The 15,897-nt window shown below is 39.7% G+C and overlaps 1 protein-coding gene across 1 annotated transcript in view; it reads right to left on the reverse strand.

Moving 5' to 3' along the window:
• The window catches only part of Kcnh8 (potassium voltage-gated channel subfamily H member 8), a 461,323-nt gene that overhangs the window by 185,016 nt on the left and 260,410 nt on the right, over window positions 1–15,897 (reverse strand). Inside the window, exon 4 of the mRNA XM_057751424.1 lies at window positions 1,909–2,036. Coding sequence (XP_057607407.1) covers window positions 1,909–2,036 — 128 coding nt within the window. The remainder of the gene's footprint in view (window positions 1–1,908; window positions 2,037–15,897) is intronic.

Here is a 15,897-nt window from a genome sequence, read left to right on the forward strand (position 1 = left end):
TGCTCAAGAGCAAGACAGGAATTTGAGCCAGAAAAATTAATGTCTGAGAACCTTAGCTGGTTCTTCTACTTTAGAGAGTTTTAATTACTATCCCCATAGTTGGATTTTCCCTTTGTTAAGATGGGGTTAATAAAAACCATGTGTAGTACTAGTTTGCTGTGAGGATTGAATAACAGAATGAAAGGAAGGAAGATTAAAGCAGCTGGTGTGATAAAATGATGGTGGTTCTATTTATGTGCATGGGTCATAGCAACTAGAATTCCCCTAAGATTTTCTTTTCTTGCCAGTAAGTGCAAGGCCTTTTCTGTCCTTCCTTCTGTATTCCTGCTATCTGATCATTAGCTGCTCTCTGTTGTGCTGAGAAGGGTACAGTGATTGCGGCCAGTGCAGAGTCTGCAGCGGGCTTCAGAATCAGGGCCCCCGTGCTCTCGGTGTCTCTGAGCTGCTGAGACATTCTTAGTACTACCCTCCCTCCTGAAATGAACAGGAAGCAGAAATATACCAAGTCACTAAAGAGTGAGAGTTATAACTCTCATACAGATTTTTAAGTAATACTTTGTAGTTTGTTAAATCTATAGGGGAAAATAGCAAGGCTTGACAAATGCAGTTTAATTTCACTGAGACATGCAGTATGTCAGTGAATCTCACGTAAATGCTTTTCAACTAGAGCAAAAAGACGGCATAACCGAATCTCTGCATATATGCCTATCAATGGTACGTACACACAGTAAAAAACCCTCACCAAAAAACAGAAAACTATCATAGTGGTTAGAACAACAACAAAAAATTCCACACCACCATGTTGAACTTTCCACAGGAGTGAAGGGCTGAACAGCCAGGACTTGTTGGATGAAGTAGACCAGAACAAGGACTGTGACTTCCAGAAGGGAGTCACATTAAAGCCAAATCAAGTTGCTCCCCTCACCCTAGGTTTATACACCTTTCTTTGTTGGCTACAAACTGATACTTTGCAACCCTGAAGCAAGGCTTGTGTCATCAAGACCAGCTGTAAGTCCGGGTCCCCATGATGCTGCCTGTAAAGGAAGGCTGCGAGAACCCAGTGTCCTCAGCTCCCAGGACATCTGGACCAGTCTCAAGTTCCCGAAGAACTTGTGCTTCTTGGGCATGACTGTTTCTGATTCCGCTGACAAGGAGAGTGTTCAGTTTTCCACCCACAGTCACCTGCAAACCGCGGAGTCTGATCACTCCACACTGAAAAGCTGTCTTTCTGGGTTTCTCCACCAAGTTCTTTGTGTTCAGACCAGTTAAGTGTAAATTTCTTGAGAGTATGATGTGTGATTAGATCTCCATAAAAAGAAGCCAAGCAGTTTTTACTGGCACAATGGCTTTTGAGGGGTGAGCACACTGCTTTAGGAGACAGTCCTCCCTTTAATTCATTAAAAGTGAAACTTTATGTAGCCTAATTAGGATAGCCTGCAATTCCAGTGCGAGCTCCGTGTGTTTTGTACAGAATGATGTCCTGTATTGGCCCCTGGTTACCCCGGATAAAGGCACAAAGGGGAATGAGATCAATAGTAGCTTTGACACTGAAATTAAATTTATCAAGTGGTCAGTAACCGACGATCACTACAAACCTGACTTGCTCCACTGTCTTGTTTCCTAAAGCACAGAGTCTGCCTGGTATGTTGCTCCCAAGAACCCCATGATGTCACCCCAACAGCACTCTAGTCTCTGTGCTCTGGTAACACTACAATTGCACGTGTCTCACAGAAATGCCTCGTGACACTGACCTTTCCTAGTCTGTTCTTTATGGGTAAATGCAAGTCAAAGTGGGAAAAAGAAAGCTAAAAGAAGCTCAATAAATGAGTAATTGGAACTTTTCCTTAGTGTATCAAAAATAGCTCTCCAGGAGAACTGGGGTCCACAATACACACACGTACCACCTACATTATTTATTTTCAATTTGTTCTTTTCTCTTCTTTGCAGGTGTCCTGAGATGTGATAAAGGACGGCTCGGCTCCGTCTCCGGGCAGAGTCAAAGTGGGTCCCTGCTCTTGATCTTCCTTTGATTCTGTCTGGAGGGAAAAAAGCTTCATAAGACAACAGAGAATGCAACATTTCATCTCACAGATGTCACGTTCTGATAGATCATGTGCAAAGGCATAGCATATTTTATATTTTCTCAAACACTTAAAATTATCTGATGCCTCCTGATGACATTTATTTCAATTTTAGTTCAACATAATTTACTTGTTTTTCAACATTATCCTAGCTGAATTGTTACTTAAACATCAAAGTAAAATATACATGAAACAGAGTGTTCAGCGAGCACAACATTCTGCTTCCACCTGGAACTATCACAATACTATTGCTAACTATAGTTAACATTTAGAAAGCCTTTTCCCCTAGGTAATTTTCGAAGCAAACATAAGAGTCACATTTAAATAATTCTTCTTTGTATCAATAGAAAGTTTATAATAAAACTGTTTATACAGTTTTTGTGTTAACCATCAACTTGACACAGTTTTGTCAATTTCACCATTTTCCAATTTGAATTTAAAAAATTAATTGATTCTTTTTTAATTCCCAGCTCTTCCCCTTAACCCACACAAGATTTGTCCCTATCTCCTTGACCTCCCAATTTCATGTCCTCTTTTATTATTTTTTCATAAGGCTTTGAATTCAATTTGTGTTGTCCATATACTTCTGGGTGTGGGGAATCCACTGGAATGCAGTCAACTTACCAGGAGACTGGAGCTATCAGCACCCATCCATGGCACCTCAGCTAGGGTGAAGGTTCATGAACTGCCTCCTGTCCACGCTAGAATGGTGACTGACTTGATCTGGGGTGGGTCTTAAACAGGAACCCACAGCTGCTCTGAGATGGTGAGTGCAATGGTCCTCTCAGGTCCAGAGGACAGTGTTCACTCTGGTCCTCCATAATCTCTGTCTCCTCGAGGTCTTTCTGCCCCTTCTTCCCTAACTTCTGCTCCCTCCTCACTGATGGTTCCTTAGCCTTGGGAATAGGTATTATATCTGGTTTGTGGCCAAACACTCTATTTAGCCTATTCTCTGCGGTTTGATCAATTGTGAGTTTTTGCATTAAACACTGTCCACTGTACAAAGAAATTTTCATTGATTAGGTATGAGAGCTGCACTGATATATGATTAGAGAGATATGAATGTTGAAGACAACTTAATACTTTGTCCTAAATGGGACAAAATATTAGTAGTAGGTTCACTATTAGGAACTGTGAGTACTGGCCATGTGTTGTATCCTCAGGAGCAGGTATTAAATCCATCAGAAAGTAGTTGGTTCCTTAAATCATTCATGCCACCCTGCATCCAAGGGTGTATCTTGTCACACTGGTTATTATTGTAATTCATAGTGTTCCCAGCTGGGTGGGACTGTTGATGACTTTTTCCCTAGGAGCCTGCATAGCATACTATGAAAGATAGGCAGTAAGGACAAAGCTTCATGGAGAGTACCAACTTAGTTTCTTCATTTTTAATCAAATAGCCATTTTCTTGTCATATTTATGGCTGAAATTTTATTATTCTTTATGTAGCAAAAAATAAATATTTCTAATATTGTCAGACTATTAGTTTAACTGTTTCTGGTGACTAGACATTATATCTTGAAGAGCTAAATTTTTTCACAGGAAAGTTATTTTAATATGTATGCACATGTCTTGTGATGTATTTATCTTTTTTGTCCAGAATTTGAAATTTTTAAATAAAATATAAAACATTGTTATAGATTCAAATAACTAATAAATATTGAAACCCACATTATTTATATAACTGTAATTGTTACCTGTTTAGATAAGGTCTTTATGTATTAACCATTTATTTACTTAGCATCCTACATGTTCCACTTAAAATATAATTACTAGAAGAGTAAAAGTAACTTAAATGTATTTCAATTTACAAATAACCTGAGTTCTGTGACAATGTCTAAAGGAATGTGTTAATACTAGCAGGATGCTTATAAAATGTTAGTTGCTTGCAAAATGACAAACAGAATTATAATGTTATTAAGAAATGGACCTGAGATGATATTTATGACAGTCCTCTTCTCATGGGGAAACCTAATTAATAGCTGAAATTTTCCAAATTAAACAATAATTTTATCATCTTAAAAAAAGACCCTCAAAAGAAAATGTCAAAGGAACATTTTTGTCTTAGTCTTGGCTCTAAGTAGAAGCGAGATATAGTCCCTAAAACGTGCCATTACAACTAAGTCCTTGCCCAGGTCTGACTGTGAAAATCACTCCATTTACAGGACCTAAAACTACACCACTTATGAGATGTGAAATCACTCCACTTACAAGACCTAAAATCTCCCTGTTTAAAATGGCTTTGGGTTTTGGTTCATAGTCAAAGGAAACAAACAAAATTCAAAATTCAAATAATTTAAAAAGCAACACATTGTTCTGTAACAATATACATGCAAATTATTTACTTTAGAGGTATTTATAATATACATGCATGAACATATCAGTAGACACATATGCACATAATACAGGTATGCAATTGTGTGAATAACTGCAAATCAATCAAATGTCTTTACATAAATACTATAAATTACAGTCCAGGCATGACAAAGTGTTATAGTCCCAAATGACTGGACTTATGTAAATTAAACATAAAATAAAAGAAAGCCCATCTCTTAATACAGAAGTATCTTATAAAGGCAGTATTGAAAACACACATGGATAAACATCACAGGCACCATGGCAAGACTTTTTTTTGTATTTACATGAATTTAAAACTAAACAGTATTGCTATGGGACAATGCTCTTGTACACTGTAAAATTTGCACTCATATTGACTTAATAAAACACTGATTGGCCAGTAGCCAGGCAGGAAGTAAAGGCAGGGCAACCAGCCTAGGATATCTGGGAAGAGGAAAGGCAGAGAGTCAGTCACCAGCAAGGCAGAGAGAAAAAAAGATGAGAATGCCTCACTGAGAAAAGGTAACAAGCCACTTGGCTGAACATAGATAACACTATGGGTTAATTCAAGTTGTAAGATTTAGTTAACAATAAATCTGAGCTAATATGCCAGTTTATAATTAGTATAAGCCTCTGTGTATATTTTTGGGACTGAATGGTTGTAGGACCAGGTGGGACAGAAATTTCCATCTACACAGTATATTTTTAATAAAATATAAGTGACATAAAATAATATGCTACCACAATGCTAGTAAAAAGGCAAAGTGATTTAGAAATGGTATCCTTTTCTAAGTGATACACATGATGGTGTTATAAGTGTTCCATAGAAAAAGATTCTGTTATAATAATTAATAATAATAATCTCCTAAAGCTACTCAGTTTCAACTGGTGGGGAATGAATGTGGAGTCAACAAATAATCTTCTTGGAATTGGACTGCAGACTAGCCTGGTTCTCTAGCAGGGCTGCTGTAACATGAGGGACTGCTTATTGGGGTTTCTGTCCTGCCCAGTTTCCACAGCCATTAGGTCACAAAGAAAATCACACAGACGTCTCCATAAGTTATAAATTGATTGGCCCATTAGCTCAGGCTTCTTATTAACTCTTACAACTTACATTAACCCATTATTCTTATCTGTTAGCCACATGGCTCAGTACCTTTTTCAGCGGGACAGGTCACATCCTGCTTCTTCAGTGTCTGGACAGGACTGGGGAGGAATGGGCTTCCTCCTTCCCCAAATCCTCCTGTTTTCATTGACCCACCTCTACTTCCTGTCTGGTTGTCCTGCCTATACTTTCTGCCTGGCTACTGGACAGTCAGCGTTTATTTAAACCATGATTGACAGAATACAGAATTGTCCCGCACCAGGCTTCTAAGAGCTCTCCCCATCAAAGTCTCTGTAGTCACTACCCCAAGCGTTTACCAGAGGGAATGACATGCACCACATCACATCTTAAGACGTGCTCTCTGTATACATACACAGACAACTTGTGTCATGAGTGGGGATGGAGGGTATGCTAGCCACTATCTGGACTATGGCGTAGAGAACATACCCCAGAAAAAGTTATGCTCCCACATCGAGGACTAGAAGAGAAACATAAAAAAGGAATACTGGAAGGTCTTGACAAAGGGTCTAGTTTACTCTGAGAACTAAATTGTGAACTGAATTAAAGTGGTTAAGAAAAGGCAAATTCTTATTTTCCATATTTTTAAAGTCATAATTTTAAGCTATTTCTGCTATCTGTAATACATCATTAAGTAATAATTTGGGGAAAGTTATATGAGGAATGAATACATGATTCTCCATAAGTGAAATGTTTAACAGTCTTGCAAATTGTGTTACTCTGATAATGTCACAAATGTATCTGTGAGAATTTAGAAGCAATAATAAATCATATTGCATTTGACCAACATTTTCCTATCACCATGTGTGGGCAATTCTAAACAACAACAAAAACAATGACTGAATTTTAATAATGTATAATCCTCAAAGTGCCACAAATTGCATGCTGGGACACAGTATTTCTTTCGCATGTGGCAAAAGCTTCACAATACGTGAAAAACTCTAATAACCGAACATAAAGAAAACCAATCTAATTGGGAAATAAGCATGAGACTTGAAACATTTCCACAAATCTTGAGCATAGGAATCTGGGCACCACAGGAAGCCAGCACACACCTGCTGCAGGAGCTGGTGGAGAGCAAACAGCACCACCATCACTCAGGATGGGGAACTTGCCTCTGCGATGCATTCCCACTGAAACAGGATATCTAGAAAATTGGCCATTTTAAGCATTATTTTTATTTAATTTTACCACTGTCATATTGTGGGAATAAAATTCGAACCAAACGAAGACCACCCATCTTATGCCTTCTCCATGGTCCCGAGTACCCCCTAGATCCCCAAATGAGTTGAACTCCACCGAGGGTATGATTAATGACAGTCACTAACCACATGGCTAGGGACAGCTCCGGATCACATGCCTCATCCTTACCTGATGTATTTTTAACTACTTTATTGTTTAATTCTGGACTCCCCTATGCCACAAGCAATCATGTTAAATGTCAACTACTCCAAGACCCACTGACAAGGCTGTGAACTACTTGTCACCTCCCCTCTGGTTTTTCCCTATGTCAGCGCTCACCTGTAAATGCTCTGCATGGCTCTTAGTTTCCCAAAACCTGAGCTGCTGCCCATATCCAGATCTGCCTTCCTCATAAACCCCTTTGTGTTTGCATCGGATACCTGCTCTTTGGTGGTCTTGTTTGGGAGACTTGCAACACAGGCACAACATTATTTGGGGGTTCATCCAGGATTGCACAAGACACCCCCAAGCCCCCAGGGTGAGGGGTTTCTGGCTGGCCGGTAAGTCTCTCTTTGTTTCTGTCTCTATGCTGTTTTATACTTCCGTTTTCCAAAGCACGCACAATATGTGGTATGGTCTGACAACAGCCGAGGTTAAAAGCAAAGTGGGTTAGAGTCCCACCTGAGCTGCTGAGACCACCAGTGGATGTGCTGGGGACTGGGATGGGAGGCTTTCAGACCCTGTGGAGGGAGATCATGGGCTTGAGTCCCACCTCCCTGAGGAGGGAGATCATGGGTTTGAGTCCCACCTCCCTGAGGAGGGAGTTGTGAGTTTGGGTTCCACTTCTCTGAGGAGGGAGATCATGGGTTTGAGTCCTACCTCCCTGAGGAGGGAGTTGTGAGTTTGGGTTCCACTTCCCTGAGGAGGGAGATCATGGGTTTGAGTCCCACCTCCCTGAGGAGGGAGATCATGGGTTTGAATTCACCTCTTTGTGGAGGGAGATCATGGGTTTGGGTCCCACTTCCCTGAGGAGGGAGTCATGAGTTTGGGTCCCATCTCTCTATGGCAGAGTCTCTAAGGTCTGCTTAATCAGGGACAGAAAGTCTTCTGTCTGGACAGCGGGTCAGTCCCTCCTGAGAAAAAATTTAAGGTCTTTTGTGTGTCTTTGATTTTGGGTGTTGTCTGTTGTCTGTTGTCTGGTGTCTTTGTCTTTATATCTCCCACAGAGGTAGGAATTATGGGATAGTTCTCTCCTTACCCCTAAACTTATGTTAGCCTCACTGGAAGGACATAGCAGCTATATATAAACAAGGAATTAAAATTCACAAAGGAAAGTTCATTACTGTTTGCAGCACAGAATGGCCTGCTTTGAATGTCAGATGCCCTCCAGAGGGACCTTTTGATGCTGGTCTGATCGAAGATGTGGAGGACATTGGGTTCAGACTTCCAGCTAGACACCCAGAAAAGATACCTAGATTGTATACAATGCCTATATTGTAACCTGGAGAAGTCTGGTAGAAGACCCTCCTTCCTGGCTTAAAGCTTTTCTTCCCCAGCAAATCAAGATAATGGCAGTAGAGAAGAAATATCCATTTGTCAGGGGCATCTCAGCCCTCTTAGCCCCACCCGTATCCCCAGTCTTGCAGGGTGGAAGCACAGGAAGACATCTTCCCTCCCACTCTGTCTACCCAAAGTCCTGGACCTGGGCCAGTAGCCCAAGAAGAACTTCCTGTTCCCCTTGCCAGATCCATGCAAGAGGAAGAAGTAGGACTGACCAGAGGCACTAGGAAATGGAGGAGAAAACTCTGATTCCACCGTGGCTCTCCTTGAGGGCCACCCTGACCAACGGGCTACATTGAAACCCTTTTACAAAATAACCTTTGCATTTGTTTTGGGTTTTGTTTTAAGATCAACAGCATCCAGTCATAATGGCTCACCCTTATCTGTAATGTCAGCCCTTCCTTGGAAGAGGCAGGATATTTGCTTTGAGTTTGAAGCTAACCTAGGCAATCATGTGAGACACAATATCAAAAAAAAAAAAATAATAAGGAAAATGGAGATCTTTGTCCTAGTGGCACACACATGTACTTTGAAAGCGTGTGTGGCTAATAAAGTGCACACATGGCTGACCCTGCCATCTAGTTCTTGACCATATATGGAGTCGATTACATAAGTGCTAGCCATTGGGAAAATGGGACAAAGCAGGTAGAGGCCTCACTGTTTGCACTCACTTCACAATGTACCTGTTCTTCTAGACTTCTAGACTAACTTTCAGAGTTAGTCTGTCTTACGAAGGCTCTATTGTGAGATCTTTTTAATAGCTCTCAACATTGAGAACCCAAACAATACAAAAGCCTGGAACTGGATTTTCCATGTGCAGTGGTGCCGGTTCATCCTGTAAGTTTGTGGTAATTTGAAAGAAGAGTTATTCTCCAGAGCACATTACTCTCAGTTGTTAAAAAATCTCACAATGAATTTGTCTTATAAGATGATCAGCTTCTGACAAGATTGCCGGGCAAAAACTGTGAACTTGGGGGTGAGGTGGGATGGGGGTAAGGGGAAATGGGGTGAGAAACGTGAGAAGGGGAGGATGGGGGGAGCTTGGGGGAATGGGATGGTTGGGATAAAGGAAGGGTGGATATGGGAGCAGAGAAGTATATATCCTAATTAAGGGAGCCATTTTAGGGTTGGCATAAGACTTGACTCTAGAGGGACTTGCAGGTGTCCAGGGAGATGTCCCCAGCTAGTACCTTGGGCAACTGAGGAGAGGGAACCTGAAATGACCCTATCCTATAGCCATACTGATGAATATCTTGCCTATCACCTTAGAACCTTCATCTGGCGATGGATGGAGATAGAGACAGAGACCCACATTGGAGCACTGGACTGAGCTCCCAAGGTCCAAATGAGGAGCAGAAGGAGGGAGAACATGAGCAAGGAAGTCAGGACCGAGAAAGGTGGACCAACCCACTGTGACAGTGGAGATGATCTATTGGGAGTTCACCAAGGCCAGCTGGACTGGGACTGAATAAGCATGGGATGAAACTGGACTCTCTGAACATGGCGGACAATGAAGGCTGATGAGAAGCCAAGGACAATGGCACTAGGCTTCGATCCTACTGCATGAACTGGCTTTGTGGGAGCCTAGCCTGTCTGGATGCTCACCTTCCTGGACCTGGATAGAAGTGGGAGGACCTTGGACTTCCCGCAGGGCAGGGAATCTGGACTGCTCTTCAGTATTGAGAGAGAGGGGGAATGGAGTGGGGGGAGGGGAAGAGGAGTGGGAAGAGGAGGAGGGGAGGGGGGAGGGGGAGAGGAGTGGGAGGAGGGGGAGGGAAGTGGGAAATGGGGAGGAGGTAGAAATTTTTTTTCAACAACAAAAAATAAAAATAAAAAAAGTATATAAAAAAATATCAGCCTCCTCCCTGCCTCCCTTTTTCCTCCTCCTCCCCCACACCCTAACCCCCACTCCCCTCCCCCTCCCTCGCATTTTATAGATAAATATTCTTTGTAAAATTATAATTTATTTTTAGTTTGAGATTATTTCATAGTGAAATATTTTTCAGTATGCTTATTAAAATAACTTATATCCAAAAAAAGATGATCAGCTCTGAGTTCACAAACCATCTTCACTGTCTCATTCCATAAAATATATCATAAAAACATGCATGTATATATGAACATAGTAAATGTGTATATCTTTAAATCTACCACCCATGTGCAGATGCACATGGTTTATTATCATATTTCTAATATTTAAATCAGAGACTGACTATTTACAGATTTGTTACCCTCTCTTCACAATGAAAACAACAAATAAAAAAGAAAACATCCCTGTGAAGCCATGTGTGGCATTAGCGTTTGAATTTCTGAGGGTTCTTAGCAGTCTGACAAGTATTTGGTCACCATCACCCTTTCCACCTCTCTAGAGAGAGTCTACAAGAAGCTATGCTTAATTATTTATTTGAATACATATTTTATACAGCCTTCATTGCTATTTTTGATTCACTAATTACTATTTTTGGTTAATATTTTTAGTATATAGACAGAAACAATAAGCAAATAAATACTGATTTTGAATACATGAGAGGAAAGTGCAGAGAGCATTGGGCTTGTTCCCCTCTGGGGCCTGGCTTGTTCCACTGAATTAGGCGCTGTTCACCATCTATCCATTCTGTAGGTGATCAACAAGATTCAGCTTTGAATATGTTAACATGTTTTTTTTTTTTTAATCATTATAAACTTAGAAGAAGCAGGGCAGTAGTGGTGAACATCTTGAAACCCAGAACTCAAGAGGCAGAGGCAGATCTCTGAGTTTGAGGCCAGCCTGGTTTACAGAGTGAGTCCTAAGACAACCAGGGATGCACAGAGAGACCCTATTTTAAAAAACCAAAACCAAAGCAAAACAAAACAAAAACTTAGAAGAAAAATAAAAATCCTTGTCAAAATAAACTTAAATCTGAAATACTGTTTGTCAAAAAATTAGAATTACATTGTTTAAAGTATATAATGGGATATATGGGATTCATAGGATAATATATTAATAGAATTATGTTTTATATGTTTTTCAACATCAGAATAAGGTATCTTTTTATTCCTATCTACAACATACAGTTTCGAAAGTAGAATGTATGGCTTGTAAACTTCTTCGCTATCCACAGCTATTAAATCTTTCAATTATTTTATGACTTAGCAACTCCCCATCCCTGGCATTGATTCCAAATTCTTTCTTTACACCTTGAGCAGCTGTGTGTGTTCAGGCCTCACATCTCCTTCATATTGATGACACAATATGTGCTCTCAATTGCTGCAGTCAGTAGAAGCTCATTGACTGTATAAACACATATCCAAATCTATTTGCCCACTGGAAGCAAGCAAGCAAACAAACAAACCAAAAAAAACAAAAACAAAAAAACAAAAACAAAAAAGTGGCTAAGAATTTAATGTCAGAGGGAAGATGTAAAACATAGTTTGTATGTAGAATCCATAGTCTAAGGCCTTTTGATATCAGTCTTCTTTGAGTAAACAATCTCCATTTCAGTATATTTTAATGCCTGGACCAAATCCTGAGCTTGGCTGACACTCTGACTTACCTCTCCCAAACTTATCATCACAGATGCTTCAAATATCAACTGAAAATCAGAAGAAGTAGGGAAGAAGCAGAGAAACTGGAGATGTGGCTGGTGGCTGGACTGACAGCATCTAAACTGCTTCCTACAGACTGCTTAGAAGAGGGAGTGATGGACTCTGGTGCAGAGGACTCCGTAATCAGGCTTTTTATCCACACAGAGGATTAGTAAGTGTAATTGTTCTCTGAGAAGAATTTATCTGACTGGAGAAGTTAAGAAGAAGTAGCTATACAAAAACTGGGGGGAAAGGGAAGGGCAATTGCTTCAGAATTCAATGAGTTTTCGTCAACTTTGCTTTGAGTAGGAGGCCTATCACTGAGTTAGAAAAGCTCAGGAGAATGCAAGGGTCATCACAAGATCAGACCCTTTGCTTTGAGAACAAGAAGCAAAAGGGTCTTTCATAGTTTTAAGTGCAGCATCCAAGTAGGAATTAACTGAGAAAAGATAAGCTAGTAATCAGAACTATAATTTTAAAGAATTAGCCATTAGGATGCACTCTTGGCACGAAGAAAAATGTAGTTTAAATAGCTACACAAAGCAATAACCTAAAAATGCTTAATTTCAAAGTGCCTCTGAAGTCACCTCACTTCAGTTCACTTCACTGATTCTTAGAATTCATTTATAATCTTTTGTTCTAAATGATGTTAATCACAGAACAAGGAAACAGGTGCCATAATGTCATTGCTATCCTCCAAGATTTTTCACTTAGCTTAAAAACTTTCATGATATAATCCAGACTTACCTCAGATCCACAATCCTCCTACCACAGACTACTGCTTCATACGATTATAGACATATACTAACACATTGTCTCATACAGAGAACCTTAACATTAAAATGCAGTAAGGTTGGAAGTTGCTAGTCAATATGGGGACCATTAACTATTTAAGGATTTTTAAAAACAAGAATATCTTTTTGTTCCTGAATTAAAATGCTTAAAATTTAAAATAAAAACAAAATACTCAGAAGTTAGCAGAGGAGAAGAGATGACTGGAACACTTTTTCTTATTTCATTAATTTTTAGTAGTATTGTTATAATTGAGACAAAGTATCACCATGAAGTCTAATACTGGTTTAAATTCACAATCTTCCTGCTTCATCATCATGATTTTTAAGATTACAGGAATGGTTAGCATGATCAGCCTCTAAGATTTGTAATTTTCATAAAATCTATGCTTCTTAATAATGCCTGGCAAGATTGTTGAAAAATGTCATAGAAATGCTCATGTTTTGAGGAATGATTCTGAGTTGAATAAAAACAAAGTTCAAGAAAATACATACACGTGTGTGTGTATGCACACTTGCGTATAGTTTGAGGCTAAGGTAATCACAATTTATTAACAATAATTTATTGGTGGTGGTATTATATACATGACTGACTGATAGGTAAGTTGTGGGCATCAATGCTCTGCACTTTCCTGCTGTGGAGAAGTGAGTGTCCAGCCTTTGCTGCACTCCCATCAGCTAGGATACCTATTTTCAGGGAGGTAGAGAGCACTCAGGAAAGTTGATTCATGTGACAGCTATCTCAGGTCACAAAATGGCCACCACCACTAACTCAGTCACAGTTCTGCATGATCGAGGGTGAGATTCCTCTGGCTTATGCACCCCTCCACCAAATCACATCTCCAAACTGATTTCTAAGGTTCCATTTTCCAGCTACTAAAACCCTGGCTACTTCAAAAAGAATTCATGGACAATGTCAAAATTCTCAAGACTTCAGATTTCAATCAGAAATCAAGATTCTTATTATTTTTGATAGACAATTTTCCTACTGTCAGTGTTTTTATTTTCTACAGAACATTAACCTCTGACCTCTCTTTCAATATACCATTAATTTATTACATTTTTATTTTCAAATATACTTTACTACAGCTACAACTATTTGTGCCCTTTTTTAAAAACTTGTATTCATTTAAATTCTCCCTCATTTAAAAATATATTGTTCAGCACTTTACTTTTCTAATTTTTGTTGTTTTTATTGGACCATACATTTTTCCTCCACTTCCCTTACTTTCTCCCCTCTTCCTTTCTTCCCTCTCCTGTGATCCCCACCCTCCCAATTTACTCAGGAGATCTTGTCTTTTTCTCCTTCCTATGTAGGTCCATGTATATCTCTATTAGGGTCCTCTTTGTTGTGTAGGTTCTCTGGGATTGTGAATTGTAGGCTTGTTTTTCTTTGCTTTATGTCTAAAAGCCACTTATGAGTAGTACACATTATATTTGTCTTTCGGGGTCTGGGTTACCTCACTCAATATGGTTGTTTCCTAGATCCATCCATTTGCCTGCAGATTTCAAGATGTCATTATTTTTACTGCTGAGCAGTTCTCCACTGTGTACTTTAAAACAAACATTTAGTTCAGTGAATTTTCTTTTGCCATGTACACTGTTCTAATCTATTTAATTGCCCTTATTTCCTTTATTTATTTTCTTTATTTTTACTTTTAATTAGCATACAATGTAACAATTTTCCTTCCCTCCTAATTTTTTGCACCACCTTGCTGCCCTCAGCTTGTAAACTTTTGTCCCAGCATTTCCCTTTCTGCCTTTATGTTGCATGTGTTCTATCCCCCAAAGCCTCACTTAAAGCCTGTTTCCTGCCTCTCCTCGTGGACCCCTTTTTAGTGTGTAAGTATCAGTACACATACACGTGAATAAACACTCAGAGGGCTGGAGAGATGGTGCAGTGGGTAAAGTGCTTGTGACACAACATAAGGTCCTACGTTCTGTCCTCAAAACCCGTGTAAAACAGAAAGACAAGCAAAGCTGGGTGTGGTGACAACACCCATGATCCCAATGCTGGTAGCCGGAGACAGGCAGAGCCTGGAACCTGCCACACAGCTGATGAACATTTTGTTCAGTGAAAGACAGTGTCTCAAAAAATAAGGTGGAGAGACACAGATGGAGCATTTAGAACTCAATTTCTGGTCATCATGCACATATGAAGATATACTGATAATCACACCTGCATACATGGGAACATCAGTAAATAGTTTTTTTAAAAAAAATTAATAAAAATCTAGAATCACATCTTAGAGGTAACATGAAGCATTTGTCTTTCTGAGGCTTGTTATCTAACTTAACGCATTGTTTTCTCTTCCAACCGGCTTTATTTTAATGACAATACATTTTTTTGTACAATATATTCTGATTACGGTTTTCTTAGTCCCAACTCTTCCAGGTTCCTAACTTCTTCTCACATCTGATTATACATCCTTTCTGTTTCTCCTTAGGAAACAAACAAGTACCTAAATAATAAAATAAAATTAAAATAACCCGAAATAAGACAAAATAAATAAGCAGACAGAAGATAATGAGGAAAAATATACCAAGCACATATAGACACAGAGATATGCAAGAATCCAGTAAAAACACCAAACCAGGGTAGGGTGGGTGTGGCATAATATACTCAAAGGAGCTATAAGGCAAAAATAAAATGAAGAGTCCCGACAAAACCTTATGAAACAAAGAACCTCCAAATATGACATTGACTTCATTTTGTGTTGGCCAATATTATTGCTGGGCATGTGATGTGCTCTCAAATGTGCTTTGTTGCCATTGTGACAGTGGTTACCAACTGGAGAGTGCTTCTGGGTTAGGGATAGGCTCTTGTGCCTACTTCTTTTCAACGCTTGGACCCCATATGATGCAGACCCATGCAGGCCCTGTGCATGCTGCCCCAGCTCTAGGAGCTCATATGCCACTGTCCTGCTGTGTTTAAACGGCCTTATTGCCTTACTTTTCTTCATTTCCTCTGGCTCTTATTATTGTTCTGCCTCCTTTCCAAGGGGTTCCCTGAGTTATGAGGGCAGGGATTTGACGACATTCCATTCAGCATTGAGTATTCCATGTTCTCTCACTCTCTGCACATTGGACGTGGGTCTCTGTATTTGTTACCATCTACTGCAGGAGAAAGCTTTCTAATGGTGCCTGAGCAAGACACTGATCTATGAGTATTGCAGAATGTCATTAGGAGTCATTTTACTGCTATAGTCCTTTAGCAAAAAAGTAACATTTGGTTTCTTCCTAGGTCCCTGGGCTATCT

This window comes from Chionomys nivalis, chromosome 19, assembly GCF_950005125.1.
Source record: "Chionomys nivalis chromosome 19, mChiNiv1.1, whole genome shotgun sequence".
Lineage (NCBI taxonomy): Eukaryota > Metazoa > Chordata > Mammalia > Rodentia > Cricetidae > Chionomys > Chionomys nivalis.